Source organism: Oppia nitens, unplaced genomic scaffold (genome assembly GCF_028296485.1).
Source record: "Oppia nitens isolate AA-2021 unplaced genomic scaffold, nextdenovo-longstitch-racon4-pilon3 scaffold11_pilon_pilon_pilon, whole genome shotgun sequence".
Taxonomy (NCBI): Eukaryota; Metazoa; Arthropoda; class Arachnida; order Sarcoptiformes; family Oppiidae; genus Oppia; species Oppia nitens.
Window position 1 is genome coordinate 1,875,874 of NW_026533190.1, and position 14,740 is coordinate 1,890,613.

Here is a 14,740-nt window from a genome sequence, read left to right on the forward strand (position 1 = left end):
CATACAATTATATCATTCATTTAAATACGAATATAACAGTTAATAACCAAAAAACAAACAAAAAAATTGTATTTAAAATAATAATATTGTAATATTTTCAACTAAAAATAATATTTATACTAATTTTTTTTTTATCAAATAACTAAATTCAATAAAATATATTATTCATATAATTTACTATATAAGATAATTAATGTTTCATTGGGGGAAAAAATCATTTCAATATATACTTTACTTACACAATATGTGTTTTGAAACACTCAAACAAAAAAAATTAAATAGTTTTCTCACCATTTAGTTTTTTTATCATAGTTACCACCGATTAGCATATAAATTGCTGATAATTAATAAATAAAATATAAAAATAATAATAAGCATACAATACATGATTCATAAATTTATAGTCAATTTTTTTTTGAATATGATATAACAAAAAATAAAATTTGATATAAAAAATAATAGATATGTTATTATTAAATATACTAATAAGTAATAAAAAAAAGTTGAATCATAATTTTTGTTTAGTAATTAATAAAATTGTTTTTATTTAAATTTTTTTTTAAATAGAGAGAGAGAGAGAGAGAGAGAGAGAGAGACAGAGAGAGAGAGAGATTTCATACCTAAAAATCGGTTATTATTATTATAATAACCACTTTATTATTATTATGACTGGTAGTGATGATGATGACAATGATGATACCGGTGCTTATCAAGTGATTGCCATAAAGAGAGCAACTCCATGACAGTGTTGTTGATCTCAATTTACAATTATATTAAATAAATAATAATAAAATGAGATATAATTTACGGTTTGGTCATACAAAACCCGACTGTCCACGGATAAGCTCTCTTTACGGGACAATACTTTTTTTTTAATGGTGTGATTAAATAACAATTGTTGTCGACTTTGAGGTTTTTTTTGAGGGGGATATAACCATCTAATAACATACAATTTTTTATATATATACAATACCGGTTCCCATAAAAAGTAAAAAATAACTATTTTTTTTATATATATAAGTTATATAATAATGTTGAGAATTATATTTAAAAAAAAACTTATTATTATTATTTTTCAAACAAAAAATTATTACAAATCAATCATTTCATTTACACCAAACATTCAATATTGAAAATATAATGAAATACAATAATATATTAAAATTTATTGAATAGTTTTTCAATACCAACCAATAACTTTTAAAAAATAACTAAATTAACATATTTTTTCAGTTTAAAAAAACTCCCTAATCATACAGTACATAACCTACCTGTCCCCTTTACCTTATTGATACTAACAAAAATATATGATATAAATGAAAAAAACTTAATTAAACAGTCATGTCATAGTCAATACACACACACACACACACACACACACACACATACATGTGTGTGTGTGCGATACCTGTGCTTATGGTGCTGTTGTGTTCACTGGACTAAAAAATAAGAAAATTAAATGATTTATTTGAAGATTATTACCTCCTATTATCAACTTTTTACACACACAYACAYACATACACACATATATAAACACATACATACATACACAMACACATACACATACACATACACATACACATACACACACATACACATACACATACACATACACATACACATACACATACACATACACATACACATACACATACACACATACACATACACATACACATACACATACACATACACATACACATACACATACACATACACATACACATACACATACACATACACATACACATACACATACACATACACATACACATACACATACACATACACATACACATACACATACACATACACATACACATACACATACACTCACACATACACACACACATTGGTTAAACACATAGACATTACAATTGACTTTCAATTAGTAGTCATAATAATTATAAAAACATACAATTTTTAAAAGTTAATTGTTTACCAGATAACAACCCTTAAAAAAATCATATAATAATTATTTATAACATAATACACACTAATTATATAGTTTTAACATTAATTGCATTGTAATTAATATATATATATTACCGTATATATACCGGTATATCAATATATAATAAGATAGATATAAACTATGTTTATTTTTTAGTGTTATCTTTTAAACAAAAAAAAATAATAAAAATTTTTAATTATTTTTTGTTTTATTTTGAATACTTGAAAAATATGTATTAAAATATTTTTTTATAATTACCATATTGTCGATGTAAACTTTATGTTAGTATTAGTTTTTAATAATAATAATAATAATTATAAAAAATATATAAAAACACAAACAGATTGGTAACTTCACAGACACTTCTATACTGATGAAAAAAAATTTAAATAAAATATAATTTATATTAATTAAAATAATAATAATTATGAACTATATTTAATAATAATTTTAGTACAAACTAAAAATTTCTCTTTCTTTAAATGTAATAATAAATACAAATATCACTACAAATGCGGTTAAATGGGTATTAAATAATATTAGTGTCCGTCATAAAAAAAAATAGTGATACCGTATGATAAATATATAGCATATATATATATATTCAAACATTTATATATACATACAATAATAATTTTTATGATATGTATATCACAGTTTTAAAAAAAAATGTAGAAATTGCAACTAAATAAGTAAAAAAGATTAATTATTATCTCAAAAATTATAAAAATATATTTATATATATATATATATTATATGTATGTATATAACGCTTATAATTGCAAAACTCTCTCTCTCTCTCTCTCTCTTTCTCTATCTTTCTCTCTCTCTCTCTCTCTCTCTTTCTCTCTCTTTCTCATAAAACAAATCTAATTGATAAAAAATAAGTAATAAGCAATATTGTTACAAGATAAATTTAATTATTGCATTTTTGTGTAGCTATTTTATCACATACACACACACACACACACAATAATATATATATCATATACTATATAAATACAAAATAACTATAGAAATAAACGGAAAAACTAATAAAAGTCATAAAAAATTATTAGTATTATTATTATTATACGGTATTGTATTTTAATAAATAAATAAAATCCCCATAAATACATATATTTTATATATCACTATATATATGATTGTTAAGTTTGTATAGTTTTATTACTTCACAGTATTACTGATTATACAATTGTTAGAGACTATAGTCTAAGGTATATTGTTTGCCTAATAATTGACACACCCATAAAAATTATTATTATTATTAATATTATCAATAAAATGAAAATAACTTAATTAATTTAATACCAACAATTATTTAAAACAATAATTATTATTTAAGTTACAATTAACTTACTTTTTTTAATTATTAAAAAAATTCAACAACAAAAAAACACTTGTTTTTTGTTGAAATGAATAATAATAAAACACAAATTATTTGATATGATAATAATATTTCTAATAATTATATATATATATTAATTATAATTTACTTTAAACTAATATATTATTATTATTATTACCTACTAATACAATAATATAAAGTTTAAGAGCATTTCCTTGATTAGTTGTATTGATAACAAAATTTAATATATTATATATATATATATATATTGATATATCAATTGAAAAATTGTTTTAAAAATGTAATAATAAATTAGCAAATGTCATCTAGTATCAGCATTTTATATATATATATATATCAATATTATATATACTATATATATATATATATATATCATATATATTATATTCAGCATATATTTATATCAATTTTATTATTGGTATACATTACCGGTATTTCCTTTTAATATTAAAAAATAATATCAATAATATTTGATTATTATTAGTTTGTGATTAAGTTAAAAACAATTTTTAAATTATATAATAATAAATATATTATTTATTTTTGTTAAATTGTTTTCTACTTTACACTGTATATCTATTTATATTCATATATCCAAGTATTCATATTATTTATTTTATATACATTATAATTATTTACTAGACTTTAATTACTATATATAAATTTATATAATATATATATATATATAAATTTAAATATGATATAACAATATGGTGCTCAAAATATTTAAATTATAAACTAACTAAACACATGTTTAATTACTTTGTTATTTTAATAAACTTTTAAAAACTCTTTTATTTTGTTGGCACTCATAATAATTATAAAAACTTTAGATACAGTAGATATATACTGTATATATACTGTATATGTTTTTATAATGTTATTATAAATTGCAAATTATTTATCATTTGCTATTAAGTTATTTTTTTTTATAAAAAAAACTGTAGTTGAAGTGCTGATGTCATTCAATTACATTTTAAATATATATAACTTTATATATTATTTTTATCATTTTTTTCTTAATTTTTTGAAAAAAACGCTAAAATAATAACGATATATATATCATAAATATTTTTTCATATTAATACTATACCGTATATATATATCATAAAACTAAGATAAAATTAGGATAAAAATTAATTGCAACAAAAAATTTAAAAATTAAAATAAGACAACAACAAAATGTGTAGAAAAAAGACAATTAATAATTTTATTAATTTTTTTTTAAATATATAAGTAATCACATAATATTGAACTAATTATAATAATGGATATATTTAATAATTATAATAATAATAATAATAAAAAATAGACAAATAAAATTATAAAGTATATATTATGTTCGTTTATATAATAAGTAAATTATTTTTTTAAAATAATAATTGTAATAATAATAGTACCGTAATTATAATATTGTGTGATAATAACAATATATAATAAATTCAAAAATTCCCAAAAAAATAAGTATCGATTAAATGAAATTTTATAATTAATTTAAAAAAAAAAATTTCTCTCAATGTATCATATTATCAATTATTTTAATTTCCATAAATAGTATGCTAACTGTTTGATTGTATTCAACTAAATCAATATATATATATATATACTGTATATATATCTATAGTTTGTGGGCAGGTATATGATAATAGTCAGGTGTGTGTGTGTGTGTGTAGGTGTATTGAAATAACTAACTGTTCAAAATAATTGGTAGTAATGTTAAAAACTAAATACTAAAAATCATAAGTTAAAAAAACAAGACATCCATCTATTTTTGTCCTTAAAAAGTAATATCTATTTATCAATATATAGATATATATAAAGAAAAGGTATCTCTTTTTTTTAATAATAGTTTAATGATTTGATTTTTGATTTATAATATACAGTATATATATATATATATAATATACGGTAAATGGTATATAAAGTAGATTTTATATAATATATATATATATATATTTAAATTACTGTATATAAATGAAACACTTGGTGTCTATACTTGTATGTGTGTGTGTGTGTGTGTGTAGTTGTGTAACATAGTTATGTATATACAGTATATACTGCATATGTGTGTGTAGTGCGGGTGCAATAAAATTACAACTAAAAATATCCATACATCCAATAATACCCCAGATATTGAGTTTAAAAATAATTAAAATAATAATAAAATGATATTACAATAGATTTATAATAATAATATTAATTATAAATTTGTTTTAACATAAAACGATTAAAAAGAAAAAAAATGAATATAAAAGTAGTGTTGAAAATCAAATAAAAATTTTGTATTAATTAATTAATTAATTATTATTATTATTATTGTCAATGAAATTATTTAATTAATTAATTGTTGATATTATTATCATTTTTTGTTTTGTTTTTTTCTATGTACTTATGTATGTATGCATGCATTGAATGACAATATTATTATTAATAAATCAGTTATTTATATAATTGTTTACTATATATATATCAATATATTATTAATAGTAATATTATTAGTAATAGTAGGTAATTGTAATTAAATGGCAATTATTTAATAATAATAGTAATAATTAATAATAAAAATAATTAAATCCTATTATCCTTCGTAAGAACCAATTCTTTTGAGACGAACTATAATAAAGAGAAAGAGAGAAAAAATACAAAAAATTAATTTATTAATCATATAATAATTATCGTTAAAATTATAGGTTAACTTATAAATTATTATTATTATTTAAAAAAATATTTTTGTGTAATATATTAAATTATATACATTTATTAATTAATTCTTTGGGTAAACATTTATCATCAAAAAACATAAAATAACTTTTGCCAACAATTTTGAAAATACAACGAAAAAATTTTTTGTTATTTAGCGTACAGTAGATATATATGTGATATATATATATATACACACAATATATTCCGCATATTTTTATAAAACAATTTTCTAAATAATTTATTATCATTATTATTATTATTATTATTATTATTATTATTATTATTATTTCTATATTATCATTATTTTTATTAGCTAGAAATATATTTCAATCATCGCTGAAACCAATAAATTATTTTGTATTTTTCTAATGAACTACTAGTGTAAGTCAATTGCATAAACAATGTACTGAATAATAATCTCTAAAACTAATTATATATATATATATATATATATAATATAATTATATAAAATTTTTATATACATTATAAGCGAGTGAAAAATATGTACACAAAAAAATTGTTTTGAATTTTTCCAACTAAAACAAATGTAAACAACTAATTGTTGATATTATCTCATTATTATTATTATCATAATAATAATTATTACTATTTATTATAATTACAGTATAAATCTGGGATTAAATTTATTATAATAAAACTTTATTCAAATATCATAATTAAGTAGACATCAGTAAACTTTCTATGATTTACAACAACAACAAAACTTTTAAAAATATGTATAAATTTTATTTAGGAAAAAAACTACAACAACAAAATTTTCCTAAAAATTTTTATAAATATTATGGTTTATTCATAATTTTCACAATAAAAATTAGATGTAAATATTTTTAAGTGTTTTAAACTATAATACTTATTGTAGAAAAACATTTTACAATAAACACTTTATTGTATATAAACTTTTATATATATATATATATATATATATATATATACAGTATATATATATTTTGAATATTTTCCATAATAATAGGTAAATATAATAAATTATACTATTTTTACACACATATGATGTTTGTTTAAAAATATATACACAAATATTGACTAAATATCTTGGAATATAAATTATATTATATAATTAAAAAATAATATATATGTGTGTTTTTCTATTATAAATATATGCAAATATCATATTATTTTTTTTTATTTATAAATATCATTTAAGTTTAATCTGGTATTAAAATTTTTATTTAAACATAATATATATATATATATATATATATATATATATTCTCTAATATCATTCCCTGACATTGAATTACTAAATGAAATAAATATTTTTTAATTTTCCAATTCATTGGCAATTATACACACTATTGAATTGATTTGAATTGAATCCAAGGTTTAGGTTTAAACTCTCTCTCTCTCTCTCTCTCTCTCTATTCAGGAATATTCCTGACGTATGTGACATTCAGGGAGTAGTAAGTGTTTGGCCGCACAGGGAGTAGTTAGTTGTTAGTTCGTGACTAGTCATATGAACAGTGTGTTCACAAAAATATATAGATATATATACACACACATAGCTGTTAATGAGTGAACAGTTAGCTCTTTTATGGTGTGTGTGTGTGTGTGCGGAGACAATGTCATATACAAAGAGTGTGTTTTGTATGCACAGACACGACTCGGATGTGGCGATGACAAGTGTGTGCACACCAAACCTAACTTCCCCCCCCCCCTAAATATCTATGTGTATGCATGTGTGTGTGTATGTTATATGTATGGATAGTGTGTGATGTTGACGACAATATACAGTATATGGATATACTGTATATTCAATGAGGCAATCGTTAGACATCGCCCCCACCCGACACATACAGACATCCATATACATGCCGTCACCACCAGCACCACCACCACAACATACTGATCCCACAAATCTATTATACTATAGAAAATACATACTGTTATCGTTATTATTCTGTATGTGATCGGTGACCTTTTGCCGGGCACAGGGCACATCAAAGCACAGCCCTAACCGCAACAGTGTCTTATTCTGTTCGACAGCTTTGGCAATTTCCATTTCGATACGATTGCCCATAACTATTGGCCGCTGATTGCAGGCCCGAAATTCCAGTACCCGCTGCTGAACTAACAGTGCCTGAATCAGTGTACGCAACATCGGACCGCTCAGATAGTTAGACTCCAAGGATATCGTACGCAACGTTGTATTCTCTTTGAGCGCTTCGACCAGTACTTCGGCCGGACCGTCGGTTAGTCCCGTATTCGATAGGTGTAGTGTCTTCAGGTGTGTATTCTGTTTCAGACCGGCAAACATTTTCTTGAATGTTTCGCGCGGCACAAACTTTATGTTATTCCAGTTAAGCTCAGTTAGATTGGGATCGTTGGCTATCACTTGTTTGGCGGTAGCTTCCGGATCGGTAATATTGTCCGGTTCGAAGGGCAATTTTCGGGGTACGGGTGCCTTAACAATCGATTCAAATTTATCGGTTCCCAGACGTTGGCCTTTATTCAAGATTGAATTGTGAAACTGGTCCTGATTGAGCATCGAGTGCAGGCCAAGTATGCCGGCCAGATCAACCAGATCGGCTTCGCTGGCGTCGTCCAATGCTTCTTCGGTGCCGTCATCCAAGTCCAGTATGATCTTCTCGTCCGACGAATTGGTGGTCTCCTGTTCTTTTGGTTCAAATATTTTGCCTGAAGAGTGAGGTGAGAGAGAGAGAGACAGACAGACAGTTAGCATAATAATAAAAACTAGCAATCAATTAGCTTCATGTGCTTAAAATCATCCCATCACTGATCACTGACCCCGTTTGACTCCGGACTGGAACGGCTTGAGCTCTGGCCAGTCTTCCTGTTCCTGTGCAAACTTTGTCAGAAAAGTCAACAGTTGTTTACGATTTAAGGGACCGGTAGCCGACTTGGATGTCTGATCTTTGCATCGTTGCGACGGCGGCAACAGATTATCATCGGGATCTACTTCTTCGCTCAGCTGAGCCAATTCGTCGGCCGTCAATTGGCCCAACAGTTTTTCGACGTCGACATTCTCGAACTCTTTCGGATCGCGACCGTATAGGGTCCGGAATTTCGGTTCGGGTGCCTTATCCTCCGATTCCTGGCGCTGGGATAGTCGGCGCTGGTTTATGGTACGGGTTGTTTTGGTTACCTGTGCTCGATATATACAAACAAACAAACAATAGCAGTTAATTAAATTTCAATTATATTTATATTCAATTATATTTTAATTATATTCAATTAAATTATAATTATATTCAACTAAATTCAATTATATTTATATTCAATTAAATTTTAATTAAATTTATATTCAATTAAATTTTTTTATATATTATATAATAAATATTGTATTTTTAAAATTTTTTTGTTGCAATATATTCAAAAAATATATATTGTATGTATTGATAATATTGTATATTATTGTATATTAAATTTTAAATTTATAAATAAATATATACAATAAAAATTTTCAACCCATTAATAAATTATTCAAATTATTTTTTTTGTCTGTCAGTCAGTCAATTGAAAAACACAGTTCAAAGTTTGCAAAATAGTCATCAATTTTATTATCGCGTCTAACCCTTCCTTAAATAATAATAATAATAATAATAAACTAGCAGTTCCTGAAAATTATTTTTTTTGTGTGGATTGCATTATTTGCAACAATTTTTTTTGTTATTTTGTTTTATTTGTTGCAACAAATAGCATCACATTTTTTTGTATAAAATAAAAAAAATTATATATAAATATATATATAGATACATATCATCATCAAGCTAAATCAGCAAAACAATAAAATTTACAAAAATAAATATTACAATAGAGAGACAGTATCATTGTATATAATATAAATACATTTTAATATTAGTCAAACAAAATATCAAACAAAATATTAGCTATAATTAACATAAAAAATATTATATTTATAGATTTTAAACACACACACAAAAAACTAACTATTAATTTATGATATATTGGGATATATATGGGGAAATATTAAGGAAAACCATTACTCAAAAAAAATTAAAAACAAATATAAATTATATTAAATAACATACAAATATGTTCATAAAAATAATTTAAAATTTTCACATTTCTATAGATACTGTTATTGTTATTAATAATAAATAATTATAATAATAATATATATACATATATTTTTAAATCCATACATAACATATGCGATTATCTATTTATATTTAATATATAGCATCAAATACATATATGGCAAGTGCGTGTAGATATATATATATATATATAAACTGTATATATATATATACCGTACAGTATATAATATTGATACATGAGATAAAAATTTTTTTTGAAGCAAAAATGCTATATATTTCTACAAAATAATAATAATAATTATTATTATTATTATACAAGCTCATTTAATTATATAACTATATTTTTTAAAAAAAATATATCTAAAAATGTTATAATTATTATACAATAAGCTTACATGAGATTTGATACTTAACATGTCCGCCGTGGGGCTCATGGATTTAATTGATAATTGGGGGGAAATGGGCGCCCAAAAAAAAATTAATAAATAATTTATTGCACAGTTAGATTTGCGCTGTTACATATGATAAATACACTTATTTAATATTATTACAGCACACACATATACACACATACAAACTAATATTAGCTAATAATATCCCGCCATATGTATCCAATAATAATATGGGAGGAAAACCTACTTGAGCTAAAACACGACTGCCCGGATCAGTGCCCAAAAATAACAACACTGTCTGTGAAAGATCTTCTTAACTAACTATGATTTTTTTGTTGGTGGATACATAAGTCTAAACATACCGATCCACACACACACACACACACACCAAAATWTATATATATATAAGCCTTAATGTGTTTCCATGAAAAACATGTTTGAAACTTATATAATCATTCATACATACATACATACATACGTACAAAAAATAACTTTTATAATAATTAACCATTGTTACCGATTTAACCACTCTATCTATCTATTTATCTATCTATCTATCTATCTATAAAACTATCTGTAAAATTAAATATACAGTATATATATATATATATATATATATACTGTATAATGTGTGTGTATATATATATTATGTATGCAAATATAATTATAATCTAACCTAACCCGATTGGTCACATTAGTTAATAATAAAACCAACAACAACAACAACAACAACATACATAAGCGCTCTGATGGTTGGTTACATACCGGTAAAAATGCAAAACATGCTAGATTATTATTATAAAAAAATTTTTTACACACACTATATGGGCTAATATAACTGTAAATTTTTTTTTAATTAGTTGCCAACTTTTTAGCTAACTCATACATGTCTATCGTTTATTTTCATAGACTAATCAAAAATGTTTTATAGGATTATAACCACTGGGTAAAAACACCACAACCAACATCACCACAACAACAATACAATTATTTAATTACCCAATCAATCAATATTAGGGTTGACAGTATAAATTTTAAAAAAATAACTAATTTAAGCATTAATTATAATAATATGATACTTTTTGAAAGTGAAATTTATGATTAAACAAACATTTTTTCTTTATATATATATATATATAATAAAAAATTTTTAAATATACAGTATTACTCTGTTATATAAATTATATATTTTTTTTAAAAATGTATATTAAAAAAATTGGTTACAGAATATTCTTTGGTTTTTTTAATTGGCAGCAGAATTGATGTATATTTCTAGTCATTTGTATAAATAGTTTTATAATTCTTTCATAGCTTGCAATTCCTGAGTTATCTCTCTCTCTCTCTCTCTCTCTCTCTCTCTCTCTCTCTCTCTCTCTCTATCTTTCAGTCTCTCTCTCTCTCYCTCTCTCTCTTTCATAACTAACTTTTACTCTTATGAATGGCTGGTATTTTTGGTAATATTATTATTATTAGTAAAATTCATGGGAAGTATACAGTACTAGTATATACTGACTGTGCTGTGAATTACAACCAAAAATAACGGTTTCTCTCATTTCATATGATTTTTTTTTATACTGTAGTAGAGATGATCTTCTTTTTTTCAGTTGGGGTTAAGTCTAGGAGCTAGAGATCTATGATGTGAATGATATCATATGAGAGAAGACATTAAATGTTAAGAGGGGGCTGAGCTCTCTCTCTCTCTCTCTTGGAGTGCACTGTCGGGTAATTTTTAGGTGTGTGTGTGTGTGTGTATCTAATGTGTAAGTACTCTCTCTCTCTCTCTCTCTCTCTCTCTAAAACAAATAACAACTAACACATACACACACACACCACACAAATAGTGAGAATAAATAATACCATTGCGAGCAATCAACCCGTTTGTGTCGCTAATCTTATATATATATACAGTATATATATATATATATTGTTTTATGAGTTTAATAATACAACAAAAATAACACCAAAAAAACTAGTTATTTATAATTTTTATAATATATTTATATATAGAGTTATTATCAATTTATATACAATTTATGTATAAATAATATGAACTATAAATATATATATTACAGAAAAACAATTGATATTTTTTTATGCAATTATATATATATAATAAGCAATTTTGTTCACCCATTGAATAACAATATTTTTTATTGTAAAAATCAGTCAAACAATAGTTTTATTTGTATGTATATAAATATACTGTATATTGTATGCAATCCAAGCATTTTTCACAATTAGTTTTTTTGTGTCTATTGTTTTTTTTCTGCTATAATTGTAAATCTCTTAAATATAAAATTTTTAAAAAAATTATTAAAAAACTAAAAATCCTATTCTCATTGATTATAATTTTTTTCCTATTCATACAATAATTATAATAGGATTGTAACAATTTTTTTTTTAATATAAAAATAATTATATATCACAATAACAACAACAAAAATTTTAATAATCATAATCATAATCATAATCTCTAGTGGTTTTAATGGTACACCTGTTGTATTAAATTTATTATTATTATTATTTTGTTTGATGCTATTGTAATTTAGGGTACATATTGTTTAAATGCAAAATAATACACAATTAAATTTGTATAAAATTATTTTTTTAAAAAAAGATTAAAATAATTTTTTTAAAACTATTATTTAGTACACATTTAATAAAGCATAATAATTATAAAAATGTTTGTTAAAAAAAATAATTATTATTATCATAGTACATACAATTTAAAATTTTATTTTTATTATTACCGTATTATTATTATTTTGTAAAAATATGATAAAGTTGAATGGCTTATTAATTATTATTATTATTATTATTATTATTATAATTAATAACTTTATTATGATTTAGCATTTATATATATAGATAATGGGCTAAATAATTGTATTATTGTTTTTTAAAATTTATTTATTAATAATTATCTATGTTTATTAAGATTTTAATCTAAGTTTTAATTAATCAATTATATATAAATGCATATATAAAATGTGTTTTTTTGGATGATTTTAGCTAATATATTGGATTTAAATATATAAATATAAATTAAGTTATATTTATTAAGATATTACAAAAATATATAATTATAAATTTTATTGTATTAAAATAATGATATATAAGTTATATATAAAAACAACATTGCTTATTTAATAAAAAACATTAGACAACAACACAAAAAACCAACTGGGATAAAAATGATATTATTATTATTATTATATCAAACATTAATTTTTATCATCCTGATAATACCCTGTATATGTATATAAACAAATTTAAAAAATTAACATCCTGGTAAATTAATATTTGTCATTACATAGGAATGTTTATATATATATATATATATAAACAGTATAAATGATATTAAATTGTAATTTTTTATTATTATTTTTGTTAACATACACATTTTTTGTTTGTAATAAAATAAATTTTTGTATTTTAAAAATAAAAATACATGATTCATACAATAATTTTTATTACTATCACTAACTAACTAACTATAGTTATAACTAACTAATTAACTATAGTTATAACTAACTAATTAACTATAGTTATAACTAACTAACTATAGTTATAACTAATTAACTAACTAACTAAATGTATACACTAACTAATTAAATTGAAATTAAAATTGAAATTAAATTAAAAATTAAATTGAACTAGTTAAAAACAAACAAAAATTATAGACAGAGTATATTTATTTATAAATGAATTGAATATAAATTTAATTGAACATGTTGATTTTAATTAATTAATTAATTAATTAAATTAAACAATGTAAAAAAACAATTGTTATAAAATCTTACCTTGGTGTATTCAAATTCAAACTCTTCGCCATCATCGGCCATGATTGTATATTATAATTTTAATTATAATTAATTAATTTAGTAATTAAAAAATTTCACTAGGATCAATTTATTATTTTTAAAAAAACACACAAACAACACAATAAACAAAAAACCAACAAGGTGTGTTTACTAATATATAAAGTAAATGTATATAGATATGTTATTTATAAATAATAAAGTAGAAATGAGCACGCACATATACTCAATTATATGACCATGGATAAATAATAAATAACAGACACTTTAATAATAATAATAATTAAACATTAAATAAAACAATAGTTTTTTTTATAGTTTTATTAAACAGTTTTAATATAATATATGTTGTGTTATGTGTTGTTAACTGTTTTTAATCATATATGGAGTGGCAATGAGTTTCATATATATTATTTGAGTCATTGCCTGCAATGCATATCATG

At 22.3% G+C, this 14,740-nt stretch overlaps 1 protein-coding gene across 2 annotated transcripts; it reads right to left on the minus strand.

The window, feature by feature from the left end:
- Nucleotides 1-5,838: 5,838 nt before the first annotated feature.
- Nucleotides 5,839-14,702, minus strand: LOC128954131 (tropomodulin-like). 2 transcript variants are annotated; one of them, XM_054299700.1, is made up of 4 exons: nt 14,280-14,702; nt 8,811-9,168; nt 7,947-8,699; nt 5,839-5,936 (listed from the first exon to the last, which is right to left on the minus strand). In XM_054299700.1, exons 1-4 carry the CDS (start codon nt 14,319-14,321, stop codon nt 5,902-5,904), a joined length of 1,188 nt encoding a protein of 395 aa, XP_054155675.1. In that variant the 5' UTR covers nt 14,322-14,702; the 3' UTR covers nt 5,839-5,901. The 2 variants fall into 2 exon arrangements, with proteins under 2 accessions (XP_054155675.1, XP_054155683.1); XM_054299708.1 differs by lacking the exon at nt 14,280-14,702 and adding an exon at nt 10,480-10,645.
- Nucleotides 14,703-14,740: the final 38 nt, after the last annotated feature.

Bases quoted from the DNA above. Each gene is read 5' to 3' on its own strand.
- LOC128954131 (XM_054299700.1), bottom strand. From the start codon at position 14,321: ATGGCCGATGATGGCGAAGAGTTTGAATTTGAATACACCAAG. The intron at 9,169-14,279 runs GTAAGATTTTAT...TATCGAGCACAG, and splicing joins TTGAATTTGAATACACCAAG to GTAACCAAAACAACCCGTAC. The intron at 5,937-7,946 runs GTATGTATTTTC...TCTTTATTATAG, and splicing joins ACAGAATAATAACGATAACA to TTCGTCTCAAAAGAATTGGT.